The 21385-nt window shown below is 38.7% G+C and overlaps 1 protein-coding gene across 1 annotated transcript; it reads left to right on the top strand.

The window, feature by feature from the left end:
* The first annotated feature begins 1410 nt into the window (after positions 1-1410).
* On the top strand, positions 1411-17264 carry LOC109476849 (neuronal acetylcholine receptor subunit beta-3-like). The gene is made up of 15 exons (XM_019777868.1): positions 1411-1446; positions 2747-2805; positions 3309-3457; positions 4151-4318; positions 4842-4922; positions 6380-6559; positions 7114-7238; positions 8353-8397; positions 8591-8700; positions 9408-9517; positions 9929-10116; positions 14716-14865; positions 15976-16078; positions 16238-16317; positions 16775-17264. The coding sequence occupies exons 1-15, from the start codon at positions 1411-1413 to the stop codon at positions 17102-17104; spliced, it is 1914 nt and encodes a 637-aa protein (XP_019633427.1). The 3' UTR covers positions 17105-17264.
* Positions 17265-21385: the final 4121 nt, after the last annotated feature.

The raw sequence follows: 21385 nt of genomic DNA, 5'->3' as shown, positions 1-21385 counted from the left end.
TAATGAATATGTACAACCAAACGTGCGGGAACCCAAGAAACATAAGGGTTTATTGAGTGGGTTCGCCTACAATCAAATTGTTTTATGACCTCTTTTTACACACGTGTATTGTAAATACTAGTAAGTGACAACGAAACAAATTAAATTAAAGTAGATACAAAAACATATAGAGTTAACACGACGAACTAACTATCAAATTGACTAAACAATAAAGTAAGACTATCAAAAACATATCAAATTGAACAAAAAATTTTGTTCGTGCATCTTTAATAACCTTTTTTCGTGACGGCACATTTAATGCATAAATGCACACAATTTACCGTCGTAACGGTATCATACCACGAATGTGACTAGGTTGCTATCATAATGTTACATTTGCCATTCTAGCATGGAAAACTTCTTTTTAGGTATTTGATAAAATTTCATTTAGAGAAACAAGTGGAAAACATATTCGCTATATGTTATTTTTAATCCGTTGCAAAATGAAATGAAAACTTCTTGCTTGAGGAGTTATGTATATACCTAACATATAATATTGCAATTGTTTTTAGAATGTCGACGGTTATCGAATCTAGATCTTGGCATTTGCAAAGTTCTAGACTACAGAGATGTCCTGCTGCCTAACTGGGTCGGTCATAAGTCTCTTGAAGAGATCCGGAATTCTGTAGAACTGCAGAACTTAACCCAGTACCACCGCCAGAACACACCCTGCCATGAACAGTTCGTTGATTACGTCTGTACGCTTCTGTTCCCAAGATGTGACAGGTACAATATTTAAATTGGTTTTGAAATAAAAAGGTGCCTTGAAAGAATTAAATTGTTTAAGCACAAGGACAACTATGTCAACATTCTCTTTATACGGTGATCTTCTACATTGTCTAGTCAACACGCTAGAAATTAAGCGATTTTAATAAGCTGTGTTATGATTTCACCATTCAGTTCAAATTTTGCGGATCAAGGGCCAAGGGTTTGAACCATGTATTATAATCGCATTTCTATTGCCCGTCAGCTCAAGGCTGGTGTTGCATTCTATAAAACGTGTGCCGTTCCCAAAACATGATTTGGAATCCTGCGAACTGGAATGCATGATGACTGTATTCCAAATCGTGGTCAATTCCAAACAATGTTTCGGAATACCAAGAAGTGGAATGGCTGTTGTTATAAAAAAAAAGTTAAATAATCTGTTTATGTTCTAACCTAAACCCTAATCTAAACACATTCATACAAAGATAGACAAACAAATCTTACTTGACAGACACACGATGGAGTCCCTGATTATACACTGTACACATACGTACAGCATGGTCAGTCTCCACGTTTTGGGACACTCCAAATTGTGTTCCAGTTGTGGCATAATTCAAAAGGAACCTGTTATATTCGAGGTCCATTCCAAACCTTTTTTTTTGCGAAATGCAACAGCTGGTACAAAGCGTGGTGGACGGATGTGTAAAAATTTAGACCAACTAGAAAGGCCAATATTTGCTTTGGAGCAAATACAGCGATGGGTTCACCACATTTTACGACATGGCAGGGAAAGAATGAGAAACACAAGGGAAAACAATGATTTACATTGATATAACTATAATATGAAGTAACACACAACTAAAACAACAGTTGGATAGCTATTCCCTACTTTATTGGTTAGGATTTTTAATTGCATAATGCAAACTGTTGATTTTCAAAAAAAAAACGTTCATGCCCCGCATTCCAATGCTGGAGCAGAAAAGCTTGAAATACCTACCAAAACACTTGAATAAAGACATACTGTCAGTATGGAAATGCTCTGTGCAGGTGTTAATCAAGTTAAGTCCCAACAGCCAATCAGCAAGAAATGCTCTGTGCAGGTGGAAATGCTCTGTGCAGGTGTTAATCAAGTTAAATCCCAACAGCCAATCAGCAAGAAGTATAGAGGAAAGCTGCATGCCTATTGGTTGATGCCGAGCATGCCATTGTGATGACTCATGCCCAAACGTGGTAAACAAGGCACACTAACACAGTAATACATTTGCTACAACACAGCCAAAAAACTCAAATAAAACCATTCTAAAAGCCTGTATCACAAAAATTTAAAAAACGCCCAGGGGTATTTGCCCACTGTACCTCCATACCAAATTTCAGGACCTTAGGCCCTAAAATGAAGAAGCTGAATCCATTTAAAAAATGGCAGGAGGAGAAGGAGAAGAAGAAACATCAGACTAGAAAGGCCGACATTTGCTTGAGAGCAAATGCAGCAGATGGCTTCACCCTATCCCCCACTTCGTGGTGTGGTGAACCCATAATCAGCACAATAGCTGTAACGTTTTGTTCACACACGTATAAATTGGGGTATAGAATTTTCTTCTTACACAATTGGGTTTCTCACCTGCTTACGTTTCGATGTTTATCAGACACCTTCCTCAGAGCTTCTGACTGGTCAGTTCTGCAACTCGCCGCTATTTAACGCCAAAGTAGGTGGCGCTTTTGCGGCGAGAATGCAATCCCAAACGTGGCTGAGCTTGTATCCCCCCTCGTCCCGGTTCATCACTGGGGTTGATTTCCTTATCCAGACTGCTTCTTTAATCCAACGGATTCTCCTGTTGTCCTCCCTATCTATGGCCCTGGCACCCTCCCAGTCTATCACACAATTGTTTCTGGCAACATGGTCTGTGACTGCCGATTTCTTCTCTTCTTTTTGTGCTTGTTGTTTCTGGGAACGTGTGTATCTTATGGCTTCGATATTGTCTGCCTCTTTTCTGTGTTCTTCCAGTCTTTTGCCAAAGGTCATCCCAGTCTCTCCGATGTACACTTCCTCACAGCTTTTGCATGGTATTTTGTTAACACAAAATACTTTGGCGTTAAATAGCGGCGAGTTGTAGAACTTCAGTCAGAAGCTCTGAGGAAGGTGTCTGATAGACATCGAAACGTAAGCAGGTGAGAAACCCAATGGTTGTGTAAGAAGAAAATTCTATACCCTAAGTATCTTCCAACCTGATGAAATTATTTACGGAGACACGTATAAATTGTATGCCAATTCAATCCTGATTTAATCCTGATTTTATTTAATTATGTTCTACCTTTGTTCTACGTTATAAGATTTTAAGTTACAAAATTGTTTCTCTTATGTTATTTAAGTTACCTTGATTTTGTATTCAATTTGTAACCTGCGTCATTTGATACCTTTGTTAATCTTGAGTTCATTTTTGTTAATGAATCTTGTTTGGGGTTTTCCCGCCAGGAACCTTTGAAAATCGCCTTTAGGCGACATGTGTTCTCCTGGTTAAATAAGTAAATAAACAAACAAACAGATTGTTGTTTTTGCCTGTGACCAGCACGAGACTGGTGCTGCCGTGCAGATCGTGGTGTGTGGAGGTTCAGCAGGTGTGCGGAGGACAGGTCCCGGGGCTGGAGAAGACGTTCAGCGCCTGTAACCTGTTTCACAGCAGCCAGTGTTACAGCAAGGCAACTCCCGAAGGAAGAGGTCGGTATGCTTATTTTAAATGAGAATAGGATACTTTGCAACCTGAATATTAACGGTTCTACTGCTGCACATAACATCATGTTTCCGTTTGCTGCAAGGTGGTGTTGCTATAAGAGTGCTAACTCAAATAAGACTAGGACTGTACCTCCTCCCATTCAATACATTTGTACCTTTACGGCAAGCAGTGGTAGAATGGATTAGACCCTTATGAGGGCAGCTGGTGATGCGTTGGCAAGTAAGATTGTTTAGATTGTATAAAAACCATCCCTACATTTACCTGTTATCTTCACACAACTATTTGCCGCATTTCTGCAGCAGTATGACAGTTATATGGCAGGTTCATAATTAATACCGGCATTTATGAACAGTTAAATGGTGAACACTTTAAATTCCCGCTGTCTTTACTATAACCTATGTCTTTATGTGCTATGTTCTACTTTTGTGCTATTGATGGTATAGAATACCAGGACGCTCGGTTATATTCCGCTCACATTTTTTTTAAATAACTATAGGGCTGTTTGCTTAAACGAAAATTTAACAATCCATATTATCAAAGCTAAAGAGTATGCATAGATTGTGTTTACGAATAACTTTTTTTTCATTTTTATGTCTTTGATATCGATATAATTATTTTTGGTTCCGCAAACTGTCCGACCGGGCCCCTTGCCCAACTTTTGCATTTATTGATCCTAGATTGCTTCTATGGCAACGGTGAGAACTACCGGGGAAAGAGAAGTATCGGCGAGTCGGGAGAGCGCTGTGAACCCTGGTCTGACGCGGCCAGGCTGGTCGCCCCGTCTCTGCTTGAAGAGCAATATAACTGGGCAAACCTACAAGATTCATACTGCCGAAACCCATACTGTAAGTCTCCACAATACACACATAAAGAAGGCCAGTCTATATGATGCCAAAAATGCAAAACATCTTTGTGTAGACTCGTTTCGGTATACCTCGACAATGATGTAAACATTGCGTTTGTGCGCAGCCTAACAGTGTTCGGAGTTTCTTAAGGATATTCTGTATAATTTTTTTTATTAAACAGAAACGTTTCCTCTTTCTGAACATATAAGTCACTTTGGATCATAGGTAATGGGTGTAATTTACGTGGAAATTGCCGATTTTTTGCACTTTTTATTTATTGGATAATCAGTTTTCCCCTAAAATTTAAGATGATAAAGGAATTTTAATCCCGTTATTCTTGTTGCTGGACGGATTTTTTTAATTACACGGTCGTTTCTTTTTTTGTTTTTTGTTTTTTTGCTTTTAGAATCATTTCCTAAAATACATGGTCACTAGAGACTTTTGAAGTTGTGCTAAATCGAATTCAGGCCCATAATAAACTGGTTTGGCCCCTAAAACGACGTGTCTACGTTTTTTCTCACAGCAAGTCCTGAGCCCTGGTGCTATGTGAAGGATTCTGGAGGCTCCCTTGTGCCTGATACCTGCTCTGTGGATCCATGCGAAGGTGAGACAGCCACGTACTTTACTAACAGTCAGATTCGTACAGTCTCTTCGTCGCATGGCTAGAACTCACCAGTGACATCAATCTAGCTATAACAGTCGTATCCCCCAAGAAAACTAGTATACGGCAATAGACGTAATTCCAATCTCCGCGGCCATTTTGAAAAGAGGTCCCGCGAGAGTACGGCGCTGCGCGAACGCACGTGATCATGCATGAAAACGAGGCGCCTACTGATACTCCCTGGCTTCCATAATGGATTCCAGTGGGGTATCGAGCGTCGAGCGGTGTGCATCTTCTTTGGTAAATTACGCTCTTCTACGGTCAAAGGTCGAAATATTCATACGTGTTACGAATAGATAAGGTTGTTGTGAGAATTTGAGTTTAATTTCAGCCGGTTGAAATGACGAATCCCCGCTTATTTTCCGAATTTCTCGACGGAACTAATTTTTTACTATATGTACGTTATACGTTAAAATAAAATAACAGGTAGACATCCTTGTGGATTTCACGATCGCAAGTCGACATTGGCCTTAGATATCGTCGTACGTGAATCGAAGATTATCCTCTACTTTCTCCAGTAATATTTCAGTTTAACTGGATTTACTCCACAGAAACGTTAAAATGTTGAACTTAGATTCTAGCGGGACGAACTTTACCGCAAAAGTGACGGCTGCGAATCGAAACTTGGAATTGCAAAGCTGTCGCACGAATGTCATTAAATTGTTAAATTGTTGTCGTGCGACGAACGTGACTTGAGTATTAGTTTCCAAGACAGCCCTTGCTGGAAATTATGGATGGTCTTAGAAGACTTTCCATGTCTTAAAACCACTAAATCATCCGATTTATTATCCAACATGCACACATTTGGAAAATCAAGCAAACAAACATGGTAACATAGGCTGTATGTATAAGAAGTCGTGATTATAAAATATATTCCTGTTCATTGCAAAGGAATGGCCTAACTTAACATAAAACATGTAGGTACATTTGTTGTTTTTTGATTTTAAGATTTTCGGTTTTATACGGTACCACAAACTAAAAGGGGACGACATAATTGTACTCCCCTAGAAAATGAATTTGTCGATACTGTAATTCTAGAAAAGAAAAGGAGCATCATTTTGTAGTAAAATGTAGTATGTACAACAATGTGAAAGGCATGCATTATAGACTGATAAGATCAATGTTTTCTTATACTTAAAAAAATTAAAAACTTCCTACCTTTCTAATGAGCCTCATCCTCCCGAGGCAGGGGTACTTCCTTACTAGTGCGGAGCAACCCTGCCAAACCGCCCATTTAAAACCACTTCTACAGGCTGACGAGCTTCAGCCAATCAGAGGCATAGCTTTCGGTAGTGGAAAGCTAAGGTCAAAGGTAGCTGGGAACATACCTAGCCCACTGGGTATGTATGTACAATAAAGGGCTTAATTCATTCACCTTGTTTCCTTTGTTGATCCGACAGGTGCCTGTGAAAGCCCCGTGAACCCGAAGAACGGACGTCGTGTTCCCGTGAAAGGTTCCTACCGGGCGGGAGACCGGGTGTCGTTCCGGTGTAACGAGGGTTACCGGGTAACCTCCGGGGAGCAGGACGCCTACTGCCTGCAGAACGGAACCTGGTCCAGCCCTCCACCGGAATGTCAAAGTAAGAATGGTCTAGTTTTTATTTTTATTTTCATATTTCAACATCTAATCACAAGACGTGGTGACGGCACACTCAAGTTTTTCCAACTTAGATTAATGCCACCATCAACACAGGGGACAATACAATATAATACAATACTCATTTTTACCTGAGTGAATTGAGGAAAGTTGTGTAACGTTCAATGGTCTAGTTACGACCCGTTTCCGTCTGAACAGAATATTTAGTAAGGCTCTGACCTTATCGATAGCAAAGGATTATGGAAACATCCTCTGTGATAGGACAGCCGAGTAATAGATAATAAAACACGCAACTGCCCCATAAATGTCCTAGACGTCTTGTACAGCGTATTTGATATTGTCTTACGAATCTGTACACTGTTGGAAACTTTTTTCCTTGGTAAACCTCTACACTCCTGAAACCTTTATCGAATTCAATTTGAAATTGATAATAATATGCAAAAATGTATAGCATCACATTCATATGTACTAGTGTACTAAGATGTATAATAAAATCAATCCCTTCCTTTTTCTTTCATTTCTTCATATTCTCTGCAGCTGACGGACGCCTGCGACTTATAGAAGAACTGTTTAACGAGAACTACTACAACCCGGCGTTTCCTCCTGACTCCGGAACTGTCAACATCTTTTTCCACGCAGCCCTGGTGAATGTCCTAGAATTGGTACAGTTTTTTTTTAATTTTCCGTTCAATTTATTTAATATACAAATCATCGCACATGGTGTGATTAACTGGCAACGAGAAGCATTATTTTAAAGCATTTACATTGGAATCCAAGGTACTACTTCAAGATGTGTTTTCCATCCCTGAGGAAGCTAAAGGTATAGATACGGCTAGCTACTGTAAGATAATGTTTTAACTTTTATTAAAGAATTTAAACCTATACAAGCAATGCATGCCGTGTCTGTCATAGTGTGTGTTCTTCGAGGTGCCGGTCATGACGAGTTTGGTGGTACTCGTTATACCCTGGTCATTTCTAGAGATTTTTGGTTGAGGCCTTTTGGGTGTATAGTTCTGAGCAGGTGTATCCAGTAGGATTCCCTTTGTAGTCGGAGCTGTCTGGTGGAGTTTTCGTTGACCGTGTTGCGGAGCTTTTCGATGCCGACGATCTCGAGGTCTTCCAAGATGAGATGTGTCTGAAGTGCGCTAAGACCGGCAGGTTCTTCTTTGTGTTGATGGAAGAACGATGGCTAGTCAATCTGTTGTCCAGTGTCTGTTTGGTGACGCCCATTGTGTACGCTGCATTTTTGCATTGCATCAAGCAGACGATGTTTTGTTCTGGCAATTTATGTGGGTCCTGATGGTGTAGCATTCTGTGCGATGGCTTGGAAAGTTGTTTGCCTTTCTGACATGGGGGCAGTTGGTGCACTTATGTTTTCCACACGGGAAGAAGCCGTAAAGAACGGGTTATTCCAAGTTCTTGTTTTCCTTCGGCATTTGGGCTCATACCAGCATAATTATGTTCTTGTTGCGTCGGCATGCAACAAGAGGTGGATCTTGGAAGATGTCCCTTGTTTTGAATGAGAACAGATTTTAGTATTTCCTGATAATGATTCTAGGAGGTTGGAAATGTCATCTGTACATTACCAGGACTGTGCGATCTTGTGGTCTTGTTTGTTTATTTTTTCTGCAGTGTGTCCTCGCGGGAGCACTCCTGTGCATGAGTGGTGGCGGCGTCTAGTATGGTGTGTCATATTGTGTGTTAATTGTTGAGAACAAATCAGAAATATTCTCCTTCTATAAACCTCTATTAATGACATGTTCTTAATCATTTTAGAACGTGCGTGCTAAACAGATTCTGTCGTCGGTGGTGTTCAGACTGGTGAGCTATCTTCATCCATATATCTTTTACAATTACTTCATTTTGCAATATAAATGTCAAGAGAAAATAATGTAAGCTAATTAGAGGTTTTATGTTGCTATATTTCTTAGCCTACACCATTTGGGAGAAATAACTTTCATTCATTCATTCATTCATTCATTCATTCATTTTTTTCTTTTTTTCTCATCGGCAGATATGGGACGACAGACGCCTCCAATGGCATAACTCGAGATACTCAGACGTTGATGAGATCCGTGTGTCCGATGACAAGCTGTGGAGACCCGCCCTCGCTCTGGCGAATAAGTAAGATCACGTTCTAATCACGTGAACCCCACCAATTGCTCAAATCACCTGTTCGTCACGTGCACACCGGACAGCAACTTTTAATCAATCAAAACGACTTTATTGTCATGTGAACGTAAACCATAATGACGCACACGAATCACGAATTATTCACATGGAACTGAGAATTAAAACCACGTACAAAAATTAATTAAGGTGGGACAGCAAAGGGGGAGAAGGCGATAGAGGTACACATATCCTTGCGCATCGTTTTACTGCATTCTCACGATGCACAACAATCAACATCCATCTCTTCCCTTTTCTTTAACAGTTAAATAAATGATTTTAACAGAAATCCGTTGATTATAGAAATCAAAATCGGTACCGAAATAATACGAATTACGATCGAATTCGAATAACCAACTATGCTATCATGAAAGTTAATCCGTGTTGGTAGATATATGTTTAAATTTAAAAATTTTGTTCCAACACCAAAAAATTCTCTCCCCTAGAGCTTTCTTCCAGCCACTCGTGGCTTCTTTGACCCAGTGTTGACGTCATACTTCAAAGAAACCACGTGACAAGCTTCACTGGATCAGTCTACTGAGGAAGACCAGAGTGACTGATCGAAAGCTCTAGGGGAGAGAATTTTTTGTGTTAGAACAAAAGTTTTAACGTTAAACAACCAACTATGTTCTTACAAATAGAGGAAACTGATTTTTCCACAGCGCTGATCCAGAGTTTGAGGGTTTCAAGTCATCTACTGGAGCGCGAGTGTTTCGGAACGGGGAGGTGGTGTGGGACATCTCTCAGATATTCAAGACCACATGTAGCTACAGTATGTAGGATATTCAAATAAAAACCCCTTTCAGCGCCAATATGTACGCAGCCTTTCCATGTCGCATGTTACCCAATTTTTAACCAATTACAATGCTAGCCTATAACATACAAACACAAGCACAAGCGAACAAACACAATTTCACTTTGTTCTGGAATACTTTAGAGGTGGCGTTGAGGTTTATTGAGGTTTATTGTTTTACGTAGCAAATATTTTATTAGATTTCAAGAGACTGAAACACAGAATATATCTTAAATTGCAAAAACTCACACTTTTTGTGCTCTGTTCAATAATAGTTGTATTAATTTGTACCCTGTAGAATTGTCGTGCAATAACGTTTGTCTTTCATGTCCTCTCTCTCTCTCTCTCTCTCTTCGTCCTCTTCTCTCTCTTCTTTCTTCCATCCCCTAGATGCACGAAACTTCCCCTTTGATAACATTGAGTGCAGCGCGTGCATTGCCGATGAGGGACAGCGGGGGAACGAGGTGTTGAAGTGTTTGGAGAGAGGCCAGCGTCAGGTCCACTCGTCTAGGGTCAACCTGGCGTACTGTGACATGGAGACCTCCATACGGGTAGACGAGTGGAACACCGAGTGGGAGGTAAGGGCCTTGTCATATTCGTTGTGAAATTTTAAGTTTTTCGTAAACGATATTCACATTCTCATGAAAGTTCATCTGTGTTGGTAGTTACATGTTTAAAGTTAAAACTTTTGTTCCAACACAAAAATTTTCTCACCTAGAGCTTTTGACCAGTCACTCTGGTCTTCCTCAGTAGACTGACCCAGTGAAGCTTGTCACGTGGCTTCTTTGTGGTGTGACGTCAACACTGGGTCAAAGGTATCTGGTAGACGATGTCAACCTCCGTCGCGGTTCAACGTAGGGTGATGGGCCCTGATGTATATGGCTTGCTTCACCCCTCTCAAAAAATAGAAATCCACATTACTGCAATGTAAACATTGTTAAACATATTCAATTCAAATCAGGGCCTTCTTTGCATAATTTTAAAGGAAATGATAGCGTCCTTTGATAGTGTGTTTTATTGGGTGGAGAATATAATAAACTGATATAAGAATGCACATAAGGATCGTTTTTGCGTAAGATCGTATTTGCCTGAGCCTTAACCCTATTTAGACGTAAGGGGGTGTGCTTTTGAGGCCCGCGTTTGGTTTCATCTGCATCTGTATCGGTATAGCCGGTATAACCGCCCTTCGGGGTAACTCTGTGTAGTTAAGTCACTTTTCAGCCTTTTTAGCTAATTAACTGGTCCCCCAACTTTGATGTTCAATATATTGTCACTGAGATATTTTCTTCCAGAACTTACAACAAGACATGAAGCATAGGGTCCATAAGATACTTTCTAAGTATGTAGACTCCAATTAAAGCATACTGATATAAAGATATGAATATGATAATCACAGCTAAATTTTATCACTTTTATGCTCCCGGCCGAAGCCCTAAAATCATATATTTGACAAAAATTTGGTATGTATGTATTCTGCAATGATCTCTCTATAATATTCAAGTGGTCCCACATCTACCAATATCATTATAACAGAAATATTGCATAATTGAAATATTCATAGATCCCATACAATGTATTGGAAATGTGCACAACCCTGGGACCACCTGAACATTAAAATTCGACTTGTCTACTTTTCAGACATGTCCTTTGTGTGAAACAAGAACATTGCATATAGAGAAGATGACAAAATTGCAACTTTTGGTCAATCCAAGGATGAAATATGATCTCTGTGTTTGGATAAGGGGACAATATGGCCAATTAGTTTGTTGACTCAGTCCCTGACAGCAGGGTACCAGACTACCTGAGGAAAACAATAGGCAAAATTCACGGCTACTTCACACCTTTACCTGCCATGTCAGACAGCTTGGCTTGGGTTGATAAAAAAGTACAATAGACACTTTTTAGCACTGGAGTATCTGAAGAGACATTTAACAAGTACAGCACACATACACACAATACAGAAATTTCCAGAAAAGTTAGACTAAGACTATTTATCAAAGGATTTTCAGTTTGAAATTGAAGCTTCTTGGTTTATCCAAGCAAAATGAGATAAATTTGGTCATGTATTTAGAACCCCCTAGAGCCTCCTTGATTTGGCAGACACTTATATGATTGTTTCATGCACATAAAGCAATTTGGAGAAATTGTTTGATCATGACACAAGAAAAATGTTAAATCATGTGTACTATAGTATTCATTTTTCAGTCCTTAGTGTTCTGAGCATGGATATAATATAACTCTTGCAAAACAATGTAAACAAAGTAATCACATATGCCAGTCACTTGCAAAATGGGAAATTTAGTCTTCATTTTGTGGAAATTAATGGTAAATTATTTCAGGCATTTTCCTAGGATTCAGTAATGACTGTATAACAAGTACTAGTATAATGTCCTCAGTACAAGGAAGGCCAAATCACCAAATAAAAAAGTGGCACAGAAACCTTTCATTTTTTTAATTTGTATTTAAAAAAACTGGAAAATTTCCCATTTTGCAAGTGACAGCTGGTTAGCAGCATGATTACCTTTATACGGAATTGGGTTTACAAGAGAAGTTTACTTCTTAAAGAGTTCAAGTAGAAGCAATTATGCAATTGTTCCTTTGGGCCAGACTTAGTTGTGGAGCATTTGATAAGAACAAGCATGAATACTAGTACTGTAACAGAAGGGCGAAAGTACATGCATGCAGTCGGTGTGATTATTGTGCCAACGCCTACTTCGCTGGGGGTCTTCAAATTGACTTAACCACACAGAGAACACACCAGCTTCGCAGGCACGCGGCGCGGCGGCAGCTAGCTACCGACCGACTTGTTACACTCGATCTTTGCACATTTGATTGCAGGAGTTGTTTAAAGCTTTCTAGTGATGATGCCCCAACTGTGCTTGGTGGCAACAAGTATCGCTAAATCTACTTGCTTTTTACTGTTCAGTGCACCAGCTATGTCATGAACTGTTAGTGTGAGCTGTGTTTCTGAGGATTTGCTGTCATCTTAGATAACGATCGAATAGCTTGCAGTAAAACCACCAAATTTAGTGACTTTGCTTGAAGAACACCTGGCAGCAATTATATAATTGTAATGATATGTATAATATACATATGGATATATGTACGATTTCTTGTTGCCAAAATCATCACAATTCGGTATTTTGTTCACATTAAATGACAAAATTAACAATTTTTGTTATCAAGCTAGTTTATGGAAAAATATGTTTTTTTTCCAAAAATTCAAGATTGACGATCGAATATGGCGGACACCTTGAATATGCATTTATGACGTCATTTTCAAGCCTTAATAGACCGTAATATTCTATCATAAACACTTTTATTTAAGTTAGGTTGCGTTTCTATAAATAAAACCTATGTTTACGGTTTTAAGGACGACGAAAAGACATAAATGACGTCTTAATGACCTTATATTATGTCATAACTAGAGGTCGGAGATCTCATGTCTTCGTCAGAGGTACATTGTTCTAGAGAAATGAACATGTGTATTCTTTACTTTTTAATAACCAATGTGGTCTAGAGTAAAAGAATCTCTGTACTCCTTTTTTTATGCTACGGACACCCTGAAAGGTTTTGCCACAGATTTTACAGACGTACTGTCACCGTTTTCGGCCTCCCTAAGTTATTTGATTTTGGACTGATACTGAAAGAAACTGTTACAAGAAATTCTGCTTACTGTATTATGAATATGATGAAAGTGTTACGAAAGTGTCGCAAAATTAATCAACAGAAGATGTGATGAAATGAAAGAATCAAAACAGGGCGACTACTGCTGTTTTGTTGATTTTTTATGACGAATAGAAGACTTGTTACTTGTTACACATTGTGTTTTTTAATTCAATTTGTATTTCTACAGTTAGTATATTCCAAATCTAGGCATCTTGTTTTTCGGCCCTTCATGTTTTTATCGCGCATTCGTCTAAAATTTAAGGTCTCCAGTGCACTTTATCAATAACAATTACTTTGTGTGGCCGTATGAAATAACCTGACGCATGTCGAACATTTCCTCCTCCAGCTGAAGTTATAATGAACAATCCATCATTAAACGTTATTTGATCCCATCCCATTATGGGGTTCCCCATGCAGCTGTCAGCTGGCTCCAAGCAGAGGTTGGTCATTATTTTTAAACACAAAAGGTGCGCTGCAGTGACACAAAAGGTCTATTACGGGGACATATCGACCCCCATGACTCTCATCTTTTAACTTAATCTTGGTGTCCACCACAGTAACATGCTTACCAAATTTCATTAACTTCCATCCACAGATACAGAAGTTATCCTGCTCACAAGATAATTAAGAAAATGCCCCCTGCAGTGACAACGAACCCCCCCCCCCCACGAAGCTCATTAACGAACTTAACCTTGGTCCCGACAATAGTAACCTCCACAACAAAAATTATAATCAACATTTTACAAATACTTGAGTTATTTTGCTAACAAGCCACAAACACAAAAGGTGCACCTACGTGACGCACGGACCCCGCACGAAGCCGAAACTTGCACTTGACTTCGGCCTTAACAACTGTAATCTGCCTGCCAAAAATCATGGACGTCGAATCATGCCCGCCAGAGTTATATCGCAAAATCCGCAGTTCCCCACAATATGCGGCGAGACAATTTCATAGTCCGTTCTGACGAAGACAATGACACCGAAGTTGTTGTTATGATTTAATTTACTGGTATACAATCCTCTAAATATTTGGTAGTCCTACGATAAGTGTTTGTTGAGTTACGGAGGCCGGGACTCGCAACCCCCCTTGAAGGACGTGGAACGCAAATTACATTTGCAGTTGTCATTGCTTTTGCGGTATGAAATATGTAGTCTTGCTAAACTTTAGTTCATTTTTTACAACTACAAACATTAACAAAACAGGGCAGCGATAGGAATTTTCTATTTCTTTTCGAGTTAAATGTAACATAATGTCAACCGCCCAAAATTACATTTTAGCAACAAAACATGTATTTGCATGTATTCCTGGTTAGTGTTTTGCAATGTTTAGTAATATTAGTTTTATATGTATAAGTGACGGCGCTAACATAAGTAACTTGAGCCCGTCGTCACTTTGTCCTGCACCTTTATTTTGTTTATTGTATGCTGAATAAAAAAGAAAACATTCAACATAATGATCATGCCAGACAAAGAGAATATAGACAATAAACAAAATTATAATATTTCAGATTGAAGAAGAAGAAGAAGGAAACTTCACATTGGCTTGCATCAAACTGCACATGCGCCGTGACCCGACCTACCACATGTGTACGGCCATCGCCCCGAGCACGTTTCTAGTCCTGCTGATGGGCGTGACCTTTCTGCTGCCCCTGGACACGGTTTGTTTGTTTATTTTTTTGTTTGTGCCTTTATTTATATTCGATTTCTTATCGTTTGTACAAATATATATCGCCCCATTCAGCCATGACGCCAGCTTTTCGTGGGGGTCGAGTTGGGAGGACAGTCAAGGGGTCAAAATGATAATGATAAATTAATAAATAAAATAATAGTACAAACACTTGTCGAGTTAAGAAAAAACAATAATACAAAGCAGCGTACAATAAATGAATACATAAATAAATAAATAAATAACAATGACAAAACAGGTCATAACGTCATCAGGTCCATAGTGGTTGCGTAAAGGTCAGTCACAGAGACAGAAGCCGTTTAAACGTTGTAAGAGAAGGTGTTACTCTGACATCTTGAGGTAGTGAGTTCTAGATAAGTGAACCAGAGTAGACATAGGTGCCACTAGGTCACGTGATTCATGTACATGAATAATGCATTTCTTCTGGTCGTGACCTCTGTCCTGATTTTAATAGAATACGGCGGGTAATCTTAATCATGCGATTTTTGAACCCTCAAACCACCGTTTGGGGTCAAAACTGGCAATGCTGTATGTGCCATTTTGAAATTTGAAAAAGGCAATTCCTTCTTCACTGACTTCGTTTCAATAACTTCTCATTTTTACTGGGGTTGGAACATTGTTGATTGAGTTATCCTAGAGTTTATGCGTGGTCCAGTGGAATCGAAAACTGACCCTGGTATTTTTATCACTTATGAATCCTTCGTTGTCGTCAATATTTCTTCCAAGTAATATTTTTGCTTGAGTCTTCTGTTGCCATTCGTCTACTAAACACATTATTACAGTACAACCTCAACATGTTGAATCACAAAAATTAAAAAAAAAATTAGACCCCAGACCAAGTTACCAAGTCAAGTTACCAGACCAAGTTATGGACTTAGGGTCAAAGGTTATCGACATGGCTGTCGGTAGTCATCTTGTTTGAGGTGCATGAATTATGATAATGAGCAAATTACCTACACTTAATCATGTAAAATTGTCCCTCATAGATTAATTAAAATACACATAGAGTTACAAAAAGAGAAACTTAACATTTATTACGAAAAAAAAACCTTTTTTAATACCCTGCCGTTTTTGTTTGAAGGGAGAGCGCCTCGGCTACGCTATGACCATTTTCCTGTCCATGATAGTGACGCTGGTCTTCATCACGGAAATTGTACCTGCAGAAGAGTCTCTGCCAGTAATAGGTAAGTAAAAAACATTTTGCACAAAATTCATGCAGCAGACACGATACATGAGATAACTAGTAGAACCGTGACGGTTGGACTTACATATCAGTAGTTACTGAATGTGTCCTGTTGCTGTGTTCTTGTTGTAACATCTGTTGTCATTGTTGCCTTCTGTAGCGGTGGTTGTTCTGATCTACATCTGCATGATGGTCCTGTGGATGCTCTTTGCCCTAATTACCATCAGTTTGAGTCAAAAGGTACATCGAACATTAGCAGAATTGTCAGCAGAATAGCTGTCTATTCATCCATATCCATATACATCATACAATTTTACCAGCACTGTAAACTTGAGCAACATGTTGTTATAATAATAATAGTAATGATAATGATAATGATAAGTTTGCCCCACTAAAAACTGGGATATTAACACGGGATCAAGTTTTTTTTAATTCTGTGCCGAAACATTCGCTATTTCAATTAGATAACGTCAGTTAGTGACTAAACAAATTTAAACGAGATTGTGTTAAAAAATACAATTACCTTCCGTACATCAGAAATTTAGTTTCTTTAAGGTGTGTTACCAAGTGAAAAGTGTCTATCCAAAATGTTTGTTGCTGTGATAAAGTTTTGTCATAAGGCAGCGTATCGCAGTGTGTTCCAATAATAGGATAGTTTGGATTATACCTTAAATCCAACCGTTTCCTCCCGTCACAGGAAGGCACCTTGCCACGCTGGGCGAGAGCATTGTTCCTGCGGCACTTGGCCAGGTTACTGCTCCTGGGTGACCTGAGCAACATCAAGAGTGATGACGTGGAGCCAGAAAGTATCTCCGTCGACTCAACAGACAAGTCTAAGCAGCACAACGCCATGGCCAAGGAAGTGGTCTACTATTTCCACGACAAACCAGCAGAAAGAGAGAAGCTACAACTTCTTCACGCCATCAAGCAGCTTCTGACTGAACTGCAGGCGAGTGTGAAGTCGCTACGCCAGAAGGAAAAGAAGATGCCGATAAAGAGGAGCCGGAGACAGATTATTACAATCTAGCTCATGTTGTAGACAGGGTCTGCTTTGTGACGTACATTGTTGGGCTCGTTATTATCATTCCTCTTACCTTTGTTTTCACACCTTAGAGTAAATGTAAAATTAAGCCAGGACTCAAAATACATTTTTTCTGCATTCCTGTACTAGTTCAGGTAACATAGAAAATTACACACACCAGATAAATTTAACCATTCAGATTTTGGAAAGTATGGGCCATTTTGAAACTGTTTTGAAACCAATCCAATTATTAATTTTTTCTTCTTAATGAGATGTAACAGTAAATGCAAAAAATGTACGTTTTCGGCTCCTGTGCGATTATATATAAACCCAATATTCTGAAATCTTAGATTTACTAAAAATTTACTTGAAATACTTAGACTATAGTGTTCACTATTCAAATTCAGCACTTTAAACACTTTTATTCACCTTAGTTCGAGTAAAAACAGCGATTGTAGCTCCAAAATACAATTCACCAACTGACAGTTCTAAATAGAACACTCGGATTGTACCAGAGTTCTACATGTTCCGACATCAGAAGGCGTTTGAAGATTTCACTACTGCATGGTGGTATAGACTATTGGAACAGGGTAAATTTAGGAACAGTCCAATTGATGGGGTATAGGACTGGTCCATTTTAGTACGGTAGATGTAATGAAGCCATCTGCTGCATTTGCACTCGAGCAAATGTCGTCCTTTCTATTTTTTTTAATTTTCCCCACTTGCTATTTTACAAAGTTTTAACGCAGAGTTTCGTCACAGCTGCGGCTTATCTTTTAGTTCTGGTTCGTTAATTTTTTTGGTCAATTGTAAGTGGATTAAAATGCAGCAAGGACAGTAAAGAAGACGTGAGAATTCTGCGTGTTGTTTTGACCAAATAACGTACAGATTTAATAGACAAAAAGCCGACTTTTATTAACAAAATTATTTTGCCCTTTACTAAACTCACATTGAATCCTTAGAATTCTGGCGTTCCATGCAGTGTAGTGACCTAAAGCGGAAATTTTCTGAAAAACATTATCAAAATTCTACCCCTTACTTTTTATTATTTTTTTTGTTTAAAATCCACATTTTTTAATCTTAAAAAAGCCAGCGTGATCATGTATTTTATTACACATCTGCATTGTTCACACCGATAAAATTAAGTTTCGAGATTTTGTCCATTTTTCACCGACAGCTAAAATTTCCAAATTTCATCATTAAATGGATTTATAGTATGAAGATTTTGACACTCTAAAAGTGCTCGCATGCTTACTCATTAAAATCTACCAATGTCTATTTGAAGATTACATTAAGTGGCAAAAAAGGCAAACATCGAAAGGCTGTAGGTGTTATATCGTCGACAAGACTGTTTCAAGGTCCAGTTCACTTTTATAGGGAGGAAATATTTGCCTGTCTCTTATTACTCCGTGAAGGAGGTCAGGACCTCCGGACGGAGTGTTGTGAACAGCCGTTTTTTCGTGTTCGCAGTTAAAACACTGGGTTCTCTTAGTGTAATCAGCACGCAATTTTATACGCCGTCTGCGGGCATGCCCGTGTTTATGCACGAATGTGTATTTTTGCCGTTGCTGTTTTCGCGGTCAATGTAATATTGCAGATGCACCCCTAAAATTTTGAGGCAAATTGGAATGGTCCAGAAAAACCCGTTGTTTGGAATAGCAGTGGGGGGTTGAACTTCATGCAGACGTGCGGTGGGGTCGATATGTGGTACCATACGTGTTCGCAGCCAAAACGCATTGTTCCGTACGTAGCATTTCTGTGTAATTTGGCATGTGGTGTGCCATTATGTCCGGGGTGATGCACGTCTTTTTATTTTTACCATAGCTGTTTTGATATTGAAGTAAATGCTCATTTTTGAAACATCCCCGTAATGTCGTTGAGATGTTTTGGCCCGGGTATGTAACCAGCAGCAGTAACACTCGCGGTGCTGGCTGCAATTGTTCCTAATTAATATTTTTGGCCAAGCCAGTCGCGCTTTACTGATAAAGGGCCATAAAGTGCAACTCTTGGCCATTATGTAACTGTTTAATGTTTGTCGGGCAACTGTTTCAGATTATTTGCTTATGATAAGTATTCCTTATTTAAGTGATATAACAGGAACGGTAAGACGGTGGGGCTGTAGGTCTGGCATTGACGCTTGGGGTTATTTTTGTTGCAAAATATAAGACTTCACGGAGGATTGTCACCTATGGCTTCTTGTTTACTGTTCGTTTTCAATAGCGCATACCCCGTGCAAGAGGACTGAGTGAGTGAGTGTGTCATTCTCTAAATGACCGCACTGTCAAATTAAGTTTCTTTAGAGAAAACGTTTAATTTTCTAGATTACAGTATAATTTACGTTATCGTGATTTTAGCATGCTTCTTTGTCAGTTAATTGAATTAAAAGTAGTGTGTAAAATGTGACTGTTGAGTATTTAGAGCTGAAGGGTGTTACATGGTAAGACACCGTTTGTTTAACATCAATGCGCCACCGCATCATGTTAATTAAAGAACTGCAATGTCTTGTAGTTATTAGTTTAAGTTATTGATGTTCTGCTTTTACTTTATGCCTACATAATCAATGTAGATGTACTAAACACCGAGCAGATTATTATTGGAATGAGCAGAGCACTTTGGACTAATGCCTCTAACCGTTTACAGCTTAGAGGTACATATCCAATCTTTTGTCAAAAACTTCTCTGTTCCATGGCGGATCATAATGACCCCCAGCGGGGTTCTTCACGCTTCGTTGAAAATTGAAAAATCTCAAGATTTTAGACGAAATCTTGAGATCTTATGAGACAATCTTGAGATTTTTCATGACAATCTCCAGGTCTTTCAGAAAATCTTGAGATGAAAACAAAAGGTTTGAAGATCTTTCCAAATGTTTTCAAAGTATCTTGAGATTTTTCCATAGCATCTCGATATGCTTTAAAAATATCAAGATTCTTTTAAAGATTTTTTTTCAAGATTACTTAAAAAATCTTGATATTTTTTAAATCATCTCGAGATGCTATCGAAAAATCTCAAGATGCTTTCAAAACATTTGGAAAGATCTTCAGACCTTTTGTTTTTATCTCAAGATTTTCTGAAAGATCTGGAGATTGTCATGACAAATCTCCAGATTGTCTCATAATATCTCAAGATTTTGTCTAAAATATTGAGATTTTTCCATTTTTAACGAAGCGTGAAGACCCCCACTGGGGGTCATTATGATCCACTATGGAACAGATGAGTTTTTTTACAAAAGATTGAATATGTACCTCTAAGCTGTATATAGTCAGAGGCATTAGTCCAAAGTGCTCTGCTCATTCCAATAATAATCTGCTCGCTGTTATGTTAATAAGTACTTTGTCAAATTAGTTTACCGAATAGCAGGCAGTAAGTCTAAGTTGGAAGAAGAATTTGTTGTGGTATAGAAATGAATAAAAAAAGGAGTTCGTGGGATAAAGAATAATAGACTTTAATTTCAGCCTATTAAGTTAATTTGCCAGAAGAAGCTATGTAAAATGTTAACAGCAACAAATAGCCTATTCAAGAGCAGGCAGTAAGTCGAAGTTGAAGAATGATCTGTTGTAATGCAATGAGTAAACAAAAACATGTACTTCGTTGGTTATATATGTCACAGTAGAGATGCAAATCCAGTAGAGTTGGCAACTCTACTAGTAGAGATGGGAATCCTAGTATTTATACTACTGAGTTCCAATCTCTACTAGTACAGTTGAGAACTCTACTAGTAGAGATGGGAATTCCAGTCTCTACTAGTTGAGATGGGAATTCTGGTGTTTTTACTCCAATATCTACTAGGAGTGTTCCAGATTCTCTTACCAGACATTGAAATTCTAATCTTTTATAGGACAAATGGGAATTCTTTGAGTTAGACCAGGATACTCTCCAATTCTAGCAAGGAACAATTTTTTTTTTAAATACTAGTAGACTGAACACCTAAAGTTTCAAATTTATCATATTATAAGGTAAGCCTACATTCACAATTACTATAAATTTAGTTAATTAAACTGCTTCATATTTCAGATATCAAATTGTGCTTCTATCAATACATTCATATCAATTCTGCTTTCTGCTGCTCATCATCTGCCATATATTCTGTTCACTTTCACATCAACTTTGGAACTGGCTTGGTATGACTGATTAGCTCTTACATGTATACATGTATACCCAGTCACTAACTAACTGGAAAAACCGGTTTAGCACATTGAGTCTCTAACTCATAATGGCCTGATGCAAATGTCTCTGTTTTACATTTCAGTGGCAAAAAATTGAGTGATGTTGGGTAATGATTGAGGTGTG

This window comes from Branchiostoma belcheri, unplaced genomic scaffold (genome assembly GCF_001625305.1).
Source record: "Branchiostoma belcheri isolate BF01 breed outbred unplaced genomic scaffold, Haploidv18h27 scaffold396, whole genome shotgun sequence".
In the NCBI taxonomy this organism is placed as follows: domain Eukaryota; kingdom Metazoa; phylum Chordata; class Leptocardii; order Amphioxiformes; family Branchiostomatidae; genus Branchiostoma; species Branchiostoma belcheri.
The sequence above is the reverse complement of the archived record's forward strand: the minus strand, read 5'-3'. Positions and strand labels throughout refer to the sequence as shown.